Source organism: Hyla sarda, chromosome 11, assembly GCF_029499605.1.
Source record: "Hyla sarda isolate aHylSar1 chromosome 11, aHylSar1.hap1, whole genome shotgun sequence".
NCBI classification, from domain to species: domain Eukaryota; kingdom Metazoa; phylum Chordata; class Amphibia; order Anura; family Hylidae; genus Hyla; species Hyla sarda.
Window position 1 is genome coordinate 92,883,909 of NC_079199.1, and position 17,656 is coordinate 92,901,564.

General features: G+C 45.6%; 1 protein-coding gene across 2 annotated transcripts in view; it reads right to left on the reverse strand.

Moving 5' to 3' along the window:
• Positions 1-3,370: 3,370 nt before the first annotated feature.
• LOC130295818 (syntaxin-7-like) overlaps positions 3,371-17,656 on the reverse strand; it is a 35,588-nt gene continuing 21,302 nt past the window's right edge. For both annotated transcript variants that reach the window (XM_056546994.1, XM_056546995.1), the window contains exons 4-10: positions 17,255-17,345; positions 13,942-14,079; positions 12,121-12,173; positions 8,760-8,856; positions 7,351-7,423; positions 6,381-6,463; positions 3,371-4,571 (exon numbers count right to left, since the gene is read on the reverse strand). In XM_056546994.1, the coding sequence (XP_056402969.1) occupies positions 4,476-4,571; positions 6,381-6,463; positions 7,351-7,423; positions 8,760-8,856; positions 12,121-12,173; positions 13,942-14,079; positions 17,255-17,345 (631 nt within the window). In that variant the 3' untranslated portion in view covers positions 3,371-4,475. The remainder of the gene's footprint in view (positions 4,572-6,380; positions 6,464-7,350; positions 7,424-8,759; positions 8,857-12,120; positions 12,174-13,941; positions 14,080-17,254; positions 17,346-17,656) is intronic.

The following is a 17,656-nucleotide window of genomic DNA, read 5'->3' on the forward strand; positions in this document are numbered from 1 at the left end:
CAAACTCCAAAAATGGGCTGGACAAAATTATTGGCACCCTTAACTTAATATTTGGTTGCACACCCTTTGGAAAAAAAATAACTGAAATCAGTTTCTTCCTATAACCATCAATAAGCTTCTTACACCTCTCAGCCGGGATGTTGGACCACTCTTCCTTTACAAACTGCTCCCGGTCTCTCTTATTGGACGGCGCCTTTTCCCAACAGCAATTTTAAGATCTCTCCACAGGTGATCAATGGGATTTAGATCTGACTCATTGCTGCCACTTCAGAACTCTCCAGCGCTTTGTTGCCATCCATTTCTGGGGGCTTTTTGACATATGTTTGGGGTCACTGTCCTGCTGGAAGACCCAAGATCTTGGACACAAACCCAGCTTTCTGACACTGGGATGTACAGTGTGACCCAAAATCCGTTGGTAATCCTCAGATTTCATGATGCCTTGTACACATTCAAGGCCCCCAGTGCCAGAGGCAGCAAAACAACCCAAAACATCATTGACCCTCCCCCATATTTCACTGTAGGTACTGTGTTCTTTTCTTTGTAGGCCTCATTCCGTTTTAGGTAAACAGTAGAATGATGTGCTTTACCAAAAAGTTTTATCTTGGTCTCATCTGTCCACAAGATGTTTTCCCAGAAGCATTTTGGCTTACTCAAGTTCATTTTGGCAAAATGCAGTCTTGGTTTTTTATGTCTATGTGTCAGCAGTGGGGTCCTCCTGGGTCTCCTCCATAGTGGGGTCCTCCTGAGTCTCCTCCATAGTGGGGTCCTCCTGGGTCTCCTCCATAGTGTGGTCCTCCTGGGTCTCCTCCATAGCGTTTCATTTCATTTAAATGTCAACAGATAGTTTGCGCTGACATAGATGCTCCATGAGCCTGCAGGACAGCTTGAATATCTTTGGAACTTGTTTGGGGCTGCTTATCCACCATCCAGATTATCCTGCGTTGACACCTTTCATCAATTTTTCTCTTCCGTTCACGCCTAGAGATTAGCTACAGTGCCATGGGTTGCAAACTTCTTGATAATGTTGCGCACTGTAGACAAAGGCAAATCTAGATCTCAGGAGATGGACCTGGTAACCTTGAGATTGTTGATATTTTTCCACAATTTTGGTTCTCATGTCCTCAGACAGTTCTCTTCTCCTCTTTCTGTTGTCCATGCTTAGTGTGGCACACACAGACACACAAAGACTAAGTGAACTTCTCTCCTTTTTATCTGCTTTCAGGTGTGATTTTTATATTGCCCACCCCTGTTACTTGCCCCAGGTGAGTTTAAAGGAGCATCACATGCTTGAAACCATCTTATTTTTCCACAATTTTGAAAGGGTGCCAATAATTTTGTCCAGACCATTTTTGGAGTTTGGTGACATTATGTCCAATTTGCTTTTTTTCCTCCCTTTTTTGGTTTAGTTCTAATACACACAAAACGAATAAACATGTGTATAGCAAAACATGTGTTACTGCAATCCTTTACTGTGAGAAATACTTCATTTTCTAGAAAATTTCAGGTAGGGCCAGGGACTATGCCTAGTATTTAGAATATTGGGCAGACTAGATGGACCACACACTATGTTTCTATTCTCCAATGAGACCAGTGGGTTGAGGTTTTTAATCGTTCATAAAGGCACAAAATAAAAGTTACGTGTTATTCACTCTAATAGATAAGGAAATGAGGGTTCTAGTGATCACATTGTGGGATAATGTTTAATAATCCTCCATCCATAGGTCCCTCCTTGTTATACAGGGGTCTCTACTGGGAAAGGCCGAGTGACATCAGCTTAGAGGCCACATAAACTCAAAGGCCCAATGAAGTAAATTGAGGCTTTTAATTTAAAAACAATTCAATATACAAAATACGCAAGGAAAGAAAAAACACGTACAAAATCTATACATTAATAAAAAAAAAAGTTTAATTATTTAACAAAAATTTCTTAGACACTTTCAGAAATACCCAACCCCCCACCCCCACCCCACATGGCACATCAAATATGATATCATCTATGAATTATCTTATTTCTCATCTAGCATGTATAGTGCAAGTGCTTAGTACAATGTGTATGGAGCCTAAACCGTATACGAGGACTGTGGGCGACAGGGTACATTTTTTTTTTTTTTTACCTTGCTAAAAATACTAAGATATTTAGATGATTGGAATCGTCAATGAAAGTGTAACTGTAATAAGGGACCACAGAGGATCAGGATAAACATTTGCCGGAAGTCCCATGCAACCCTATCGGCCGGTGTTGGAGGGTAGACCGCCACCACCAGGACATGGCTGCCACTTCACAGATGCACCTCTCAGGTTTGGACAACTTCTAAATATTTGTTGCACTACTCAGATGTTATGGTGGACGTGATGCTCTGTTATAGCCCCTCTCTTCCTCATTTTTCTTCTGATTTAGACCCCCAATCAAGGATTAAAGGGGTACTCCTCCCCTAGACATCTTATCCCCTATCCAAAGGATAGGGAATAAGATGTCTGATAGCGGGGGTCCCGAAATCTCCCTGCAGCACCCGGCGCTCGTTTAGAACGTCGGGTGCAGTGGCGGTGGCTCCACAGAAAAGAACAACTCAACTTCAGCAGCTGATAAGTTCTAGTAGGATTAAGATTTTTTTAATAGAAGTAATTTACAAATCTGTTATAGAAGTAATTTACATATCCGTTTAACTTTCTAGAGCAGGTTGATATGAAAAAAATTGTTTTTCACCGGAGTAACCCTTTAAGGATTGCCGTGTGGTGCCCTACTGCCTACCTCCGTGTGTCTGAAGCTGGAACTTTGTTATTTTTTTTTCTTATTTTCTCATATTTTCCTTGTCAATACTAACAAGAGTGCACAATGTCTAATCTACAGTTTCTATGTCACCTTACAAGGCTGGATCTATAGTGTTTTCTTGTGTTATGTCAATATTTCTTTCAATGAGTGCGTTAATACTTTTCTGTAGTCTTCACATGTGTTTATTGGTGTTAAAGGGGTACTCCGGTGGAAAACTTTCTTTTTTTTAATCAACTGGTGCCAGAAAGTTAAACAGATTTGTAAATGACTTCTATTAAAAAATCTTCATCCTTCCAGTACTTATTAGCTGCTGAATACTACAGAGGAAATGCTTTTCTTTTTGGAACACAGAGCTCTCTGCTGACATCACAAGCACAGTGCTCTCTGCTGACATCTCTGTCCATTTTAGGAACTGTCCAGAGCAGCATATATTTTCTATGGGGATTTTCTCCTACTCTGGACAGTTCTTAAAATGGACAGAGATGTCAGCAGAGAGCACTGTGCTCGTGATGTCAGCAGAGAGCTCTGTGTTCCAAAAAGAAATGAATTTCCTCTGTAGTATTTAGCAGCTAATAAGTACTGGAAGGATTAAGATTTTTTAATAGAAGTAATTTACAAATCTGTTTAACTTTTTGGCACCAGTTAATTAAGGGGAAAAAAAAAGTTTTCCACCGGAGAACCCCTTTAAGTGGCAGAAAATAGTTCTGTGCAGAAGCCTGTATTGTCATGGTGGCAGCGAGGTTCAGGTCGGGTCACGATGTCACTATGGGTCAGCTGATCAGCTCTGGAGTGTGAGTTATAGCAGCAGCTTAAACTTTACATGTAGATTGGGTCAGACTTAAAGGGGTAGTTATCTTAAATCCTATCCAAAGGATAGGGAAAAAGATGTCTGATCGCGGGGGTCCCGCACCCCAGACATCCGGTGCACGGAGTGAACGTCGCTCTCTGCTGGATGACTGGCAATGCGAGGCGGAGGCTCATGAAGTCACGGTCACACCCCCTCAATGCAAGTCTACGGGAGGGGGCGTGACGCCCCCTCCCATAGACTTGCATTGAGAGGGCGTGACCGTGACGTCACGAGCGGGGCATGGACGGGACATCACGAGCCTCCGGCGCTGCACCCGACGCTCTAAACGAACGCCGGGTGCAGCTGGGACCCCCCCCGCGATCAGACATCTTATCCCCTATCCTTTGGATAGGGATAAGACGTCTAGGGGCGGAGTACCCCTTTAAGCCAATGAGCCTAGACTGACAGCACAGAATAAAGATTATTCCAACCACAATGCACGTTCCCAGCAAGTTATTGTAATTTCTTTTATGTCTAACCTCTCCCTCTCTGTCACCAGATATGTGTTCCGCTCCCCGGTCTCCTCCAGGCACCGCTGTCCATCCCTCAATTCCTCCCCTTGGTCCCCAATATATCCCACCTGTAAGATCGGGGCTTCTATGAATTTCACGAGTCTTCACAAAATGATATTTGAACAAAACGGCTATTAAATGATATGCCGAACCACCCAGCCCTACAATATACTGTGCAAGGGAAAATACAGTTCTATCAAATCCACCATGCACCAGCAGACAACTATTATACAGACACATTGTATTCTTCATCTTGAACGTGTGCGCCATTTCTCCAGTGATTAGTTACGGTTCCGAAAATAAAGACATAAAGAACTTGCGAGATCTTATATCTTCCAGGCTTTTCCTAATTTTTAGTGGCCGCCCAGATAATCACTGCAAGAATTGCGATCAGTATTACGAGCACGAGTATGATAATACAGATCTTCTTCCGGGACTTGCGCTGGAGCAAAAAAAAAAGAGACAAAAAAAAAAGGTGATCTCTGTAATATCATATCATTACTAGGTGTATAGCCTCATTGGAATAACCAAAATCTTACACCACCCCCACAAATATCCTTGGTAAAATGAGGGTGCGTGTGTGTGTGCGGGTATACCCTGAAACTGTTTCTAGCCCCGCAGAAGCCGCTGCAGATCAATGATTTAAAGCGGGCGCATTAAATCAATGAACTGCAACGGCTTTTGCGGGGCCAGAGACCGCCGCCGCCACCCGCTTCTCTCCCCCTGCCTGTCCGGGGGTCCTGAGTTCAACCATCGCCGCTGCCCGATTGCCTCCCCCTGCCTATCCTCTGGCCAGAGACCGCTGCCGCGGCTGCCTCATTGCCTCCCCCAGCCCCGGTTTTATAATTACCTGTTCCTGGGGTCCGCGCTACTTCTGCGTCTTGCGCTGTCACTGTGCGCCGGGCCACTTACAGTGGAGTCACGTTGAGGACGTCACTTGTCATTGCACAGCACACAGTGACAGCGCAGGACGCCGCAAGAGCCATAAGTAGCGCGGACCCCGGGAACAGGTAATTATAAAACCGGGGATGGGGGAGGCAATGGGCAGCGGCGGTCTCTGGCCAGAGGATAGGCAGGGGGAGGCAATCGGGCAGCGTCAGTGGTTGGACTCAGGACAGGCAGGGGGAGAGAAGCGGATAGCGGCGGCTGCGGTCTCTGGCCCTGCAAAAGCCGCTGCAGTTCATTGATTTAAAGCGCCCACATTATCGGTATTATCAGCAGGTTAGATGCCGATAACTTACAAAATCGTGAATATGGCCGATAATCGGTTGATCCCTAGAAAATATGCAAAAAAATTATGCAAAGCTAATAGTGTTATTTTGGTGACTGCTTTGTAAGCCAATGACTCATCTGTGGAAAGGTCTTTTTTTTTCCTTTGAACCTCACCAGTATACAGGAATATATAAAGAGATGGATTTCAGGTTCGTTTTAAAGGTCTTGATGGTGGGTGAGAACCGTAGGGATCAGGAAAGTGGGTTCTAATGTATGGGGAAGCATGGGAGAAGTCTTGAAGATGGTTGTGCAAGGTGCAGACTAAGGGGAGGCACAGGTGGAGGTCTTAGGAGGATCGATTTACATGAGGGACTGTATTGGGAGATCAGGTCAGAGATGTATGCAGGGGACAAGTTGTAGACTACCATGTTGTACGTCATTGTGAACAGTATAACCTGAATTTGTTGGGCAACAGAAAGCAGGTATAGGGATTGATAGAAGAGAGAGGCAGATAAGGAGAAAGGAGAGAGGTGGAGTAGTAGGGCTGCAGAATTGAGGAAAGATTGGAGGGGAGCAAGAGTGTTTGATGGAAAGTCACAGAGGGGGAGGTTGCAGTAGCCCAAGCGGGAGATGATGAGGGCATGCACCAGTAGTTTAGTGGAGTCAAAGCAGAGAAAGGAGTGGAGTCGAGAAATGTTATGGAATAAACAAAAGAGCATACTACCTGCGTTATAGACTAAAGGGAGCTGTTCTAGTGACAGGGTGGAATCTGGGCATCTAGTCCTCTGTTGTCATTAGGATTGTGAAAGGTTTGTGGAAGCCCCTCTCCTTTAAGAGAAAGGCTTGCAAAAGACCGCATCCTAGTGCACTTTTTGTGTAACATGACTGCACTTTTTATGCACTTGGGTAAGAGCACATACCTTGACTCTTAAAAAAAAAAAAAATGATAGTCCTTTGTATGACTGTTGGAGGTAAAGTGGTTGACCAAATGAAGTCAGAATAGTTTCCATCCATGTAAAAGTAATGTCAACCCTCTTACCTGGTACTCTACTGCCCGGGCCAGCTGCTGGTTGGCTTGATGGACATGCACGTCAGCAGTTTCTACGTTGGCCTCTATGCTGTCTGTGGGAAAAACAATAATATAGCACCTGGTTATTTAATTGACATAGTACCAACACGTATAGAACCCTAATCTTAGGTTGAAACCAATTAAACAATAGAAGTCATGTTCTTTTGAATTCTACTTTTGAGAAGCCTCATACATTACAGAGATGTGGTCCGATTCAACAACCCTTAAAGCATTGGACTGGCCTGATGGCCACCTCCTAAGGGCATAATGATTACAATTAAAGAGTGTGCAAACATCAATGGGCCGGGCAGAGAACGGGAACATAACTGGGTCCCCGGGCTAGTGCCACGTTGAACTGTATTTGTGTCCCCAGGACGAAGACGCAGTTTAAAACTCTTAAATGTAAATGGGCACGCTCTTTAAACAAATTTTTGCTATTGCACTCCTTATGGTAAATAAAAAAAATATTTCTAATGAAACAATAACTTTGTTGAGTTTTCTATGTTTTATTAATGTTTAAAAAAGCTGCCACTGGGTGTCTCCCTACTTGTCCAGAGCACATTTCCCCCCATTTTTGCCCAGACTTTGGACTACGGCTGGCCTGGCAGAAGTCCAAACACAGGAAATGCTGAGGGGGGCGTATGCAGCCTTATCCAATCATAGCTCATCTCACACTGAACTGCTCTGTGCTGTGTGTAGCAGAGTGAGGGAGGAAGTTCTCCCCTTTATGGCTTCAGATGATGTCACGCCTACTGGGTAACGCCCCTTCCCAGTCTGTGAATCTGACTGAGACTGAGTGGAAAATACAGAGCAATATCAAGGAAGAAAACTAAAAAATAATAAAAATAAAGGCCGGGGGTGGTTTATCATGATGGGGGAAGTGAACTGGGAGGATTATAAAATTTAACAAGATCATGACAGGTACTCTTTAACTACTTACCAATCATTTCTCCTTGCTCGTGGACCATCATACCCAAGTCTTTGAAGATTTCATTGACCCCTCTGATATCCTCCTGTCAAGTATACGGTGAATTATTAGATCATAACACATCGTTACAAGGATAACAAAATGTCTATTAGCCAATATCAGCGGTCTCCAAATACCACTAAACTACAACTCCCAGACTGGATTAAGTTAGTTCATTCACTCTTCAATGAGGTAAAAACGGCACTATTAGGGTAGAATGAAAATGTGCATGAAAAATCTGCCCGACGTCACACAGATCTGCTGCAGAAACTCTGCAGATTTTATTTTTCCACATTGGTTTCAATGGGGAAAAATCTGCAACACATATTGGCATGCTGCATATTGTAAATTCTACACGACAGTCCAGAAAGTTTCCACTGTGTACGCAGCAAAGCAGAGGAGAATTTGTCAATCTCATCCACATATTGTGGAAACAATCTATAGAAATAAAATCTATAGAAATAAAATACATTGCCTGTACTGTATGTACAAGAGCATAAACAATTCCTATAGATCCCAAGATTCCCTGCTCCTGTATTATAGTGAGTAGAGATGAGCGAACTTACAGTAAATTCGATTCGTCACAAACTTCTCGGCTCGGCAGTTGATGACTTTTCCTGCATAAATTAGTTCAGCTTTCAGGTGCTCCGGTGGGCTGGAAAAGATGGATACAGTCCTAGGAGACTCTTTCCTAGGACTGTATCCACCTTTTCCAGTCCACGGGAGCACCTGAAAGCTGAACTAATTTACGCAGGATAAGTCATCAACTGCCGAGCTGAGAAGTTCGTGACAAATCGAATTTACTGTAAGTTCGCTCATCTCTATTAGTGAGCCGTGATGCATAAACCATTGTTTACATCACTGCTCACTTCGCATCCCTTTATTTCTAAAGGAAAAATTATTATAGTGCAAGATGTTGCACTATAATCATTTTTCCTAAACTATTTTTACTTTACATTTTGGTTTGCTCCTGCCTCCAGCAACAGATTCAGCGCTGGAGTGTCACATTACATTCTACAGCACCGGATCCAAAATCCACATTTGCCGGTGTGGAAAGAGCCCCCTTGTGACGTCCCACCACGCCCGCTCCATTCATGTCTACGGGAGGGGGCGTGACATCCGTCACGCCCCCTCCCATAGACATGAATGGAGGGGGCGTGGCGTGATGAGGGGGCCGCGGCGTGACGTCACGTCTCCAGTCCCAGAGACAAAGAGGTTTCCGAGACTGGATAGAATGCGGGGGCTGCACCCCTATGTTTGGACAGGTTCATCGTGGGAATAGCTTAGGTAAATAGGGGCTGTCGTTCTGAGATAAACTCCTTTAAGCCTCCACTGACCTAACAGCTCAGATGTTTCGGCAGTGGATAGTGTCAGAGACAAACCTCAAGTTGCTGTATGGCGCTTTCCCGTTCCTCTATGAGCCGCAGATCATCTTCCGTGATGAGATCCTCTTGCATTGTCGCCTGTGACTGGCTCTCACTGGAATACATACATCAGTCATTAGATACGCTTTAGGCAAGTGTCCCTACACATAATGATCCAACCATTAAAGGGGTACTCCATTGGAAAAAAAAATTTTTAATCAACTGGTGCCACAAAATTAAACAGTTTTGTAAATTATTTCTATTAAAAAATCTTAATCCTTCCAGTACTTATCAGCTGCTGTATACTCCACAGGAAATTATTTTATTTTTGAATTTCCTTTCTGTCTGACCACAGTGCTCTCTGCTGACACCTCTGTCCATTTTAGGAATGGACCACAGTAAGAGCAAATCCCCATAGAAAACCTCTCCTGCTCTGGACAGTTCCTGACATGGACATGGGTGTCAGCAGAGAGCACTGTGGTCAGGCAGAAAGGAAATTCAAAAAGAAAAGAACTTAATGTGGATCATAACAGCAGCTGATAAAAAAAAAAAAATCTTAATCCTTCCAGTACTTATCAGCTGCTGTATGATTCACAGGAAGTTCTTTTCTTTTTGAATTTCCTTTCTGCCTGACCACAGTGCTCTCTGCTGACACCTCTGTCCGTGTCAGGAACTGTCCAGAGCAGGAGAGGTTTTCGATAGGGGATTTGCTCCTACTCTGGACAGTTCCTAAAATGGACAGAGGTGTCAGCAGAGAGCACTGTGGTCAGACTGGAAAGAAATTCAAAAAGAAAAGAAATTCCTGTGGATCATACAGCAGCTGATAGGTACTGGAAGGATTAAGATTTTTTAATAGAAGTAATTTACAGATCTGTTTAACTTTCTGCCACCAGATGATTTAAAATATAAATGTTTTCCAGTGGAGTACCCCTTTAAGCCACGTCTATATATATATATGTCAGTCTTTCCCAACCAGGGTGCCTCCAGCTTTTGTAAAACTACAACTCCCAGCATGGCCGGACAGCCTTTGGCTGTCCGGCCATGCTGGGAGTTGTAGTTTTACAATAGCTGGAGGCACCCTGGTTGGGAAACACTGATATACCTAAACGTTAGCTGCAGGATAGGAACCCATTTTAACCAAAGGGCCCATGGTGGCTTGTTAGAAATTGAGACTTGCATTGAGGGGGCGGGGCGTGACATCATGAGGGGGGCGTGGCTATGACATCACAAGCTCCCGACACTGGCTCCAGCGTTCGGAACAGTTTGTTTCAAACGCTGAGCAGCGGAGTACCCCTTTAATGCAATGGTTCAATGTCTTTTGTGACCATCGATTACCGTATATACTCGAGTATAAGCCGAGTTTTTCAGCACGATTTTTCGTGCTGAAAACACCCCCCTCGGCTTATACTCGAGTGAACTCCCCCACCCGCAGTGGTCTTCAACCTGCGGACTTCCAGAGGTTTCAAAACTACAACTCCCAGCAAGCCAGGGCAGCCATCGGCTGTCCGGGCTTGCTGGGAGTTGTAGTTTTGAAACCTCCGGAGGTCCGCAGGTTGAAGACCACTGCGGCCTTCAACATCATCCAGCCCCCTCTCACCCCCTTTAGTTCTGAGTACTCACCTCCGCTCGGCGCTGGTCCGGTCCTGCAGGGCTGTCCGGTAAGGAGGTGGTCCGGTGAGGAGGTGGTCCGGGCTGCTATCTTCACCGGGGAGGCCTCTTCTAAGCGCTTCGGGCCCGGCCTCAGAATAGTCACGTTGCCTTGACAACGACGCAGATGCGTCGTTGTTAAGGCAACGGCTCTATTCCGGGCCGGAAGCGCAGAGAAGAGGCGCACCCGGTGAAGATAGCAGCCCGGACCACCTCCTCACCGGACCACCTCCTTACCGGACAGCCCTGCAGGACCGGACCAGCGCTGAGCGGAGGTGAGTACTCAGAACTAAAGGGGGTGAGAGGGGGCTGGATGATGTTGAAGGCCGCAGTGGTCTTCAACCTGCGGACCTCCGGAGGTTTCAAAACTACAACTTCCAGCAAGCCCGGACAGCCGATGGCTGCCCGGGCTTGCTGGGAGTTGTAGTTTTGAAACCTCTGGAGGTCCGCATGTTGAAGGCCGCAGTGGTCTTCAACCTGCGGACCTCCGGAGGTTTCAAAACTACAACTCCCAGCAAGCCCGGACAGCCGATGGCTGCCCGGGCTTGCTGGGAGTTGTAGTTTTGAAACCTCTGGAGGTCCGCATGTTGAAGGCCGCAGTGGTCTTCAACCTGCGGACCTCCGGAGGTTTCAAAACTACAACTCCCAGCAAGCCCGGACAGCCGATGGCTGCCCGGGCTTGCTGGGAGTTGTAGTTTTGAAACCTCTGGAGGTCCGCAGGTTGAAGACCACTGAGGGCGAATGATGAGAAGAGGATGATGAAGGGGGGGGGTGTGGGGATGATGAAGGGGGGTGGGGATGATGAAGGGGGGGGGGTGTGGGATGATTACAAGGGGATGATGAAGGGGGGATGTGTGGGATGTGTGGGATGATGACAAGGGGATGATGAAGGGGGGATGTGTGGGATGATAAGGGGATGTGTGGGATGATGACAAGGGGATGATGAAGGGGGGATGTGTGGGATAAGGGGATGTGTGGGATGATGACAAGGGGATGATGAAGGGGGGATGTGTGGGATGATGACAAGGGGATGTGTGGGATGATGACAAGGGGATGATGAAGGGGGGATGTGTGGGATGATAAGGGGATGTGTGGGATGATGACAAGGGGATGATGAAGGGGGGGATGTGTGGGATGATAAGGGGATGTGTGGGATGATGACAAGGGGATGATGAAGGGGGGATGTGTGGGATGATGACAAGGGGATGATGAAGGGGGGATGTGTGGGATGATGACAAGGGGATGATGAGGATGTTAATGACGGGTCTGGATGATGACAGGGGGGGGATGAGGTATTTCCCACCCTAGGCTTATACTCGAGTCAATAACTTTTCCTGGGATTTTGGGTTGAAATTAGGGGTCTCGGCTTATACTCGGGTCGGCTTATACTCGAGTATATACGGTACTTGTGGACACGTTATTTTGGTCATTAGGATTAATTTTTAGCTTTTTCTAAATTTCTTGTGATTTTAGTGGTTATTCAGTAAAGGAAAGTGTTTTTGTGCAATGGTTATGCTTATTCTTTGCTCTCTTGTGTACAATGTATCATAGAGCTACACTGCTGTAGATAGTGCTGTATGTAGGACCCTCACGTAGGTCATGGTACATAGTATTAGATTGTGGTGGTGTGGTCCATGGGAACTGTTTTTCTTTCATAGTTACAGCACTAGCTGTAATTTCATGCAATAATATAGTGCAGGTAAAAATATTATCTAAAATTTTGAATCCTTACTTTTCCCAGTTGACCAATGAGCCATCCTTAAGTCCATCATCTGCGCCACCACCCTAAAAGATAACACAATGGTGATTCAGAAAAAAAATGTAATCTATATACCGTACTGGTAAAATGCCTAGATTATATGTATATTTACTCCAAAAATACTGGCCAGACTATATAGGAGGTCACCAAACTTTGGAACTCAAGGTGTTGTAAAACAGGGAGCAGGAAAAGGAGCGCACAGCAGTGCAGACTTCTCGCGGCTTATTTTCCTGATCGGCCTTAGACCCCCAGCCCCACACACACACCAATCAAGACGTTTGACATGTCAAAAGTGGAAAGTTTTTCCCCAGTGTTTCCAATCTTGCTGCATGACCCACATTCTCTTGAGATTCAGCTCACAGACAGATGTCCTGACATTTTCCTTAAAGGGGTACTCCGTCTCTAGACATCGTATATGCTCTCCAAAGGGTAGGGGATAAGATGTCTGATCATGGGGGTCCCAGCTACGGGACCCCCACGATCAGACATCTTATCCCTTATCCTTTGGATAGGGGAGGAGTACCCCTTTAAAGGGGTACTCCGGTGAAAACCTTTTTTCTTTTAAATCAACTGGTGGCAGAAAGTTAAATATATTTGTAAATTACTTCTATTAACAAATCTTAATCCTTCCTGTACTTATTAGCTGCTGAATACTACAGAGGAAATTATTTTCTTTTTGGAATGCTCTCTGATGACATCACGAGCACAGTTCTCTCTGCTGACGTTATTATAATAATAATAATAATGCTTTATTTATTGTTGCCCTTAGTGGAATTTGAACCCAAGTTCCCAGCACTGCAAGGCAGCAGTGCTAACCACTGAGCCACCATGCTGCCCTTAGCATACATCTGCTATGTATGGTTGCTAAAATGGACAGAGATGTCAGCAGAGAGCACTGTGTTCCAAAAATAAAGGAATTTCCTCTGTAGCTTTCAGCAGCTAATAAGTACTGGAAGGATTAAGATTTTTTTAATAGAAGTAATTTCCAAATATGTTTAACTTTCTGCCACCAGTTGATTTAAAAGAAAAAATGTTTTCACCGGAGTACCCCTATAAGCATTTGCTGGAATAATTCAGATTGCACTACTCCATGGCAAGCCATCCTGACCCCGCAAAACAGGCCCAAACCATAAAACTTCCACCATAGTTCACAGATGCTGTGAAGGTTTTCTGCTGGAATGTAGTGTTTTCCTTTCTCCAAATCGAACGCTTCTCATTAATACCAAAAATCTAAATTTTTATCTTATCCGTGCACAACACATTGTTCCAATAGTCTTATGGCTTTTCCAGGTGATAGCAAACTGCAGACAGGCAGCAATGTTCTTTTTTGGCGAGCAGTGGCTTTCTCCAAACAATCCTGCCATGTACACCATTGTTGATCGGTAGAATTATGAACAGATCAGCTAATATCGAAAGGCCTTCGGTTACTTTGAGGTTCCTTTGTGACCTTGCAAACTATAATACACCTTGCTCTTAGTATGATCTTTATTAGACAATCACTCCTCGGGAGGGTTGACTTTTCTCCATTTCTAAAAAGCCTGTCTGTGGATTGGGGGAGTCCAAATTAATATTACTAATATTTTTAACTCATTTGTTCGGTTCGGTTCTTTATCTACTTTTGTGATGTAGTTTTAGGCCAAATTTATGCAGATATATAGACTATTCTGAAGGGTTCACAAACTTTTTTAAGCACTACTGTTCTCATGGTGCTATTAAAAAACTCATACTTCACAGATAGGTATCAGTATTCCCTTCCTCACACCCAGGACTGAACTATAGAGGCTTCCAACCTACCGATACTCTGGAGCCGGCACGGACCCGAGCCACAAAGTCTTTCTCCTTTTCTGCGGCTAATCTCTGAATCTTCTGAAAGTTGGTCAATGCGGAGCTAAACTCATTCAGGAGTCTGTCCTTCTGGAGCTTTCTCTGTCTCTGCAAAAGGAGAAGAATTGTATGAGTTACACAGCAAGTACATGACGGGTCATTGAGGACACATTTTCAAGTTTTACCAGGAGAGAAGATGTGGATGAAGGAAAAGGGATTTAGATCAGTGTTTTCCAACCAGGTTGTCTCCAAATGTGGCTAAACTGGGAGTTGTAGAACAAAAAAAACATAAAATATGCCTAAAAAAATTGAAAAAAATTTCCCTCCAAATCCCAAGTGTGGATCGGACTGGATCATCACTGAAAACAAGAATTTTATTCATTTACTTCAAGGAGTACTTCAGCCAAAATTAACTGATCCCCTATCCACAAGATAGTGGATAAGTGGCTGATTGAGGGGGTTCGACTGACGGGATCTCTGGAACGGGACCCCGACTTGCTCAGTGAGGAGGGTGTCATCTACAGCATGCGCTCCATTCAATCCTAAGTGAGCGTCCAAGATCCCCGAATACTGGACTCGGGTCTCTTCGGAGCTCTCACAGGAATCAATGGAGCGCGTGCCATCTACCGCACATTCTCCTCACTCCAAAGATTGCCGGGGTTCCCAGCGGTGAGACACCCGCGATCAGCTATTGATCCAGGGGATCAGTTAATTTTGGCTGCAGTACTCCTTTAAAGGGGTCCCCCGCCCCCAGACATCTTATGCCCTATCCAAAGGATCTCCTTGCTGCACCCGGCGTTCGTGTAGAGCCTCCGGTCCCGCATCTCCAGTCATCCGGCACGGATGAAATTTTTGTAGATTTTGGCATTGGATCTCCTAATGGATTCAAGCACCTGATCATCCAAACAAGAGCAACATGTGCACCGTTACCGATTTCCTGGAGATTTTATGGCCACGCCTGTCATCTGTCAGTCTCTGGACTCCAGCGATGAGGTGTCCTCCCATGGGATTGCTACAGTTTTTGAATGGTTATAGAGACCTTGTATCAAGACTTGTACACAGCTTTTCTGTGTGCATTTAGCTCAAAAACATCGCACTTGCGCAAAAAACGTGTGACTTTTTGCTCAAGTTATTTTGACTAAACTGACTTACCGTACATACTCGAGTATAAGCCGACCCGAATATAAGCCGAGGCCCCTAATTTCACCCCAAACACCCAGATAAAGTTATTGACTTGACTATAAGCCTAGGGTGGGAAATACATCATCCCCCCTTTCATCATCACCACCTGTCAATCCCTTCATCAGTGGTCTTCAACCTGTGGACCTCCAGAGGTTTCAAAACTACAACTCCGGACATGCTGGGAGTTGTAGTTTTGAAACATCTGGAGGTCCGCAGGTTGAAGACCATTGCGGCCTTCGTCATCATCCAGACACCCCCTTTAGTTTTCTACTCACCTCTCCTCGGTGGGAAGGAAGGGTGAGCTGGTCCGGGCCATCTATGCTGCAGGGACCATCCGGTGGGGAGGGTTAGTCGTTCCGGGCTGTCCATTTTCACCGGGGGGGGCCCTCTTCTCCGTGCTCCGGGCCCGGCCCGGACTAGTGACGTTGCCTTGACGACAACGCACAGGGACGTTCATGCGCGTCCCTGTGGATCGTCGTCAAGGCAATGTCACTAGTCCGGGGCCGGGCCCGGAGCCCCCCCCCCTGGTGAAAATGGACAGCCCGGAACGACTAACCCTCCCCACCTCAATCCTATCTATAGGTACTCTGCATCAAATTAGCACATATTCATAAAACAGTTACAAAGTCGCCCAGTATGAACTCACCCATTAGGAAGTTGCCACCACCAGCCCTGACACACATTTCGTGATAGCTCACTTTCTCATGGGACTTTGTGACTACTTTATGAATATGTGCTAATTTGATGCAGGGTACCTATAGATAGGAGTGAGGGTGTTTACTTTACACCATATATCCTTCTAGTGAAATGTCTTTATGTATTCGGCCCATTGGCAGTGTATGACTCTGCTGTATACTGTATACGTGGGACTATTGTACTGCTGATCCTGCCCCCATGTATTTTAGGAGTATTTCTCTATTTTGCTTCTGCTGTATCTATTTTCACTTTATTTGCACAATTGTTTTCTTTCATGAATATTGAATAACATTTGTGATTTTATGCAGTAGTTATGCTTTAGTGTTTTGTTCTTGGTATACACAGTTGGCATTTGGTGCCCATCTCTCCTCCACTGTCCGGGATCAGGATGTATCTATACAGGGTCTACCAGGTGCTATATGGTGCCCCTCATCTCACCCACTGTCAGGGATCAGGATGTATCTATACAGGGTCTACCAGGTGCTATATGGTGCCCCTCATCTCACCCACTGTCAGGGATCAGGATGTATATACACAGGGTCTACCAGGTGTTATATGGTGCCCTGTATTTCACCCACTGTCAGGGATCAGGATGTATCTACACAGGGTCTACCAGGTGGTATATGGTGCCCTGTATTTCACCCACTGTCAGGGATCAGGATGTATCTACACAGGGTCTACCAGGTGGTATATGGTGCCCTGTATTTCACCCACTGTCAGGGATCAGGATGTATCTACACAGGGTCTACCAGGTGGTATATGGTGCCCAACATCTCACCCACTGTCAGGGATCAGGATGTATCTACACAGAGTCTACCAGGTGGTATATGGTGCTCTGTATTCCACCCACTGTCCGGGATCAGGATGTATCTATACAGGGTCTACCAGGTGCCATATGGTGCCCCTCATCTCACCCACTGTCAGGGATCAGGATGTATCTATACAGGGTCTACCAGGTGGTATATGGTGCCCAACATCTCACCCACTGTCAAGGATCAGGATGTATCTATACAGGGTCTACCAGGTGGTATATGGTGCCCTGTATTTCACCCACTGTCAGGGATCAGGATTTATCTACACAGGGTCTACCAGGTGGTATATGGTGCCCAACATCTCACCCACTGTCAGGGATCAGGATGTATATACACAGGGTTTATGGTGCCCGACATCATGTGCACTCTAGATGGATGGAACGTAGATAATCCGCAGACTTCCGTGTTGCTGTTTGGGCCGCAGGTAAACGTATTCATGACAGATGGAAGACACGATTACTGTCAGGACATAGACCAGGCTGGACAAGCTTCTGCATCCTCTTATCTCCTTCTGTAATAGCATGAATATCTATGCCTGATCAGCTATTCCTCCAAAACAACATTTCCCATCATAAGCTACATGATGTCTCTACCTGATCGCTGTCGAAAGGGAGAGATGAGAACTCCTTGAGACATTTGTCCGTGTCTTTGGCAAGCTTGTTCACATATTGTATTTTCTGCTGTCTGGAAGAAAAACAGAATAAAGAAAAAGGTTTATTCCCAACAGCACAAACCATAAGGACTTATAATAAAGGGGTATTCCGGTCAAAGACATCTTATCCCCTATCCAAAGGACAGAGGATAAGAGGTCTGATCGCGGGGGTCCCGCCGCTGGGGACCCCCGCGATCTCGGTGCAGCCCCTGGCATTCTGTGGCGGGAGCTGCCTCTGAGATGGGGACGTGATGTCACGGCCAGACCCCTAGTGACATCACACCACGCCTCTTCCATTCATGTCTGCCTCCATGATGGGGACGTGACACCACGACCACGCCGC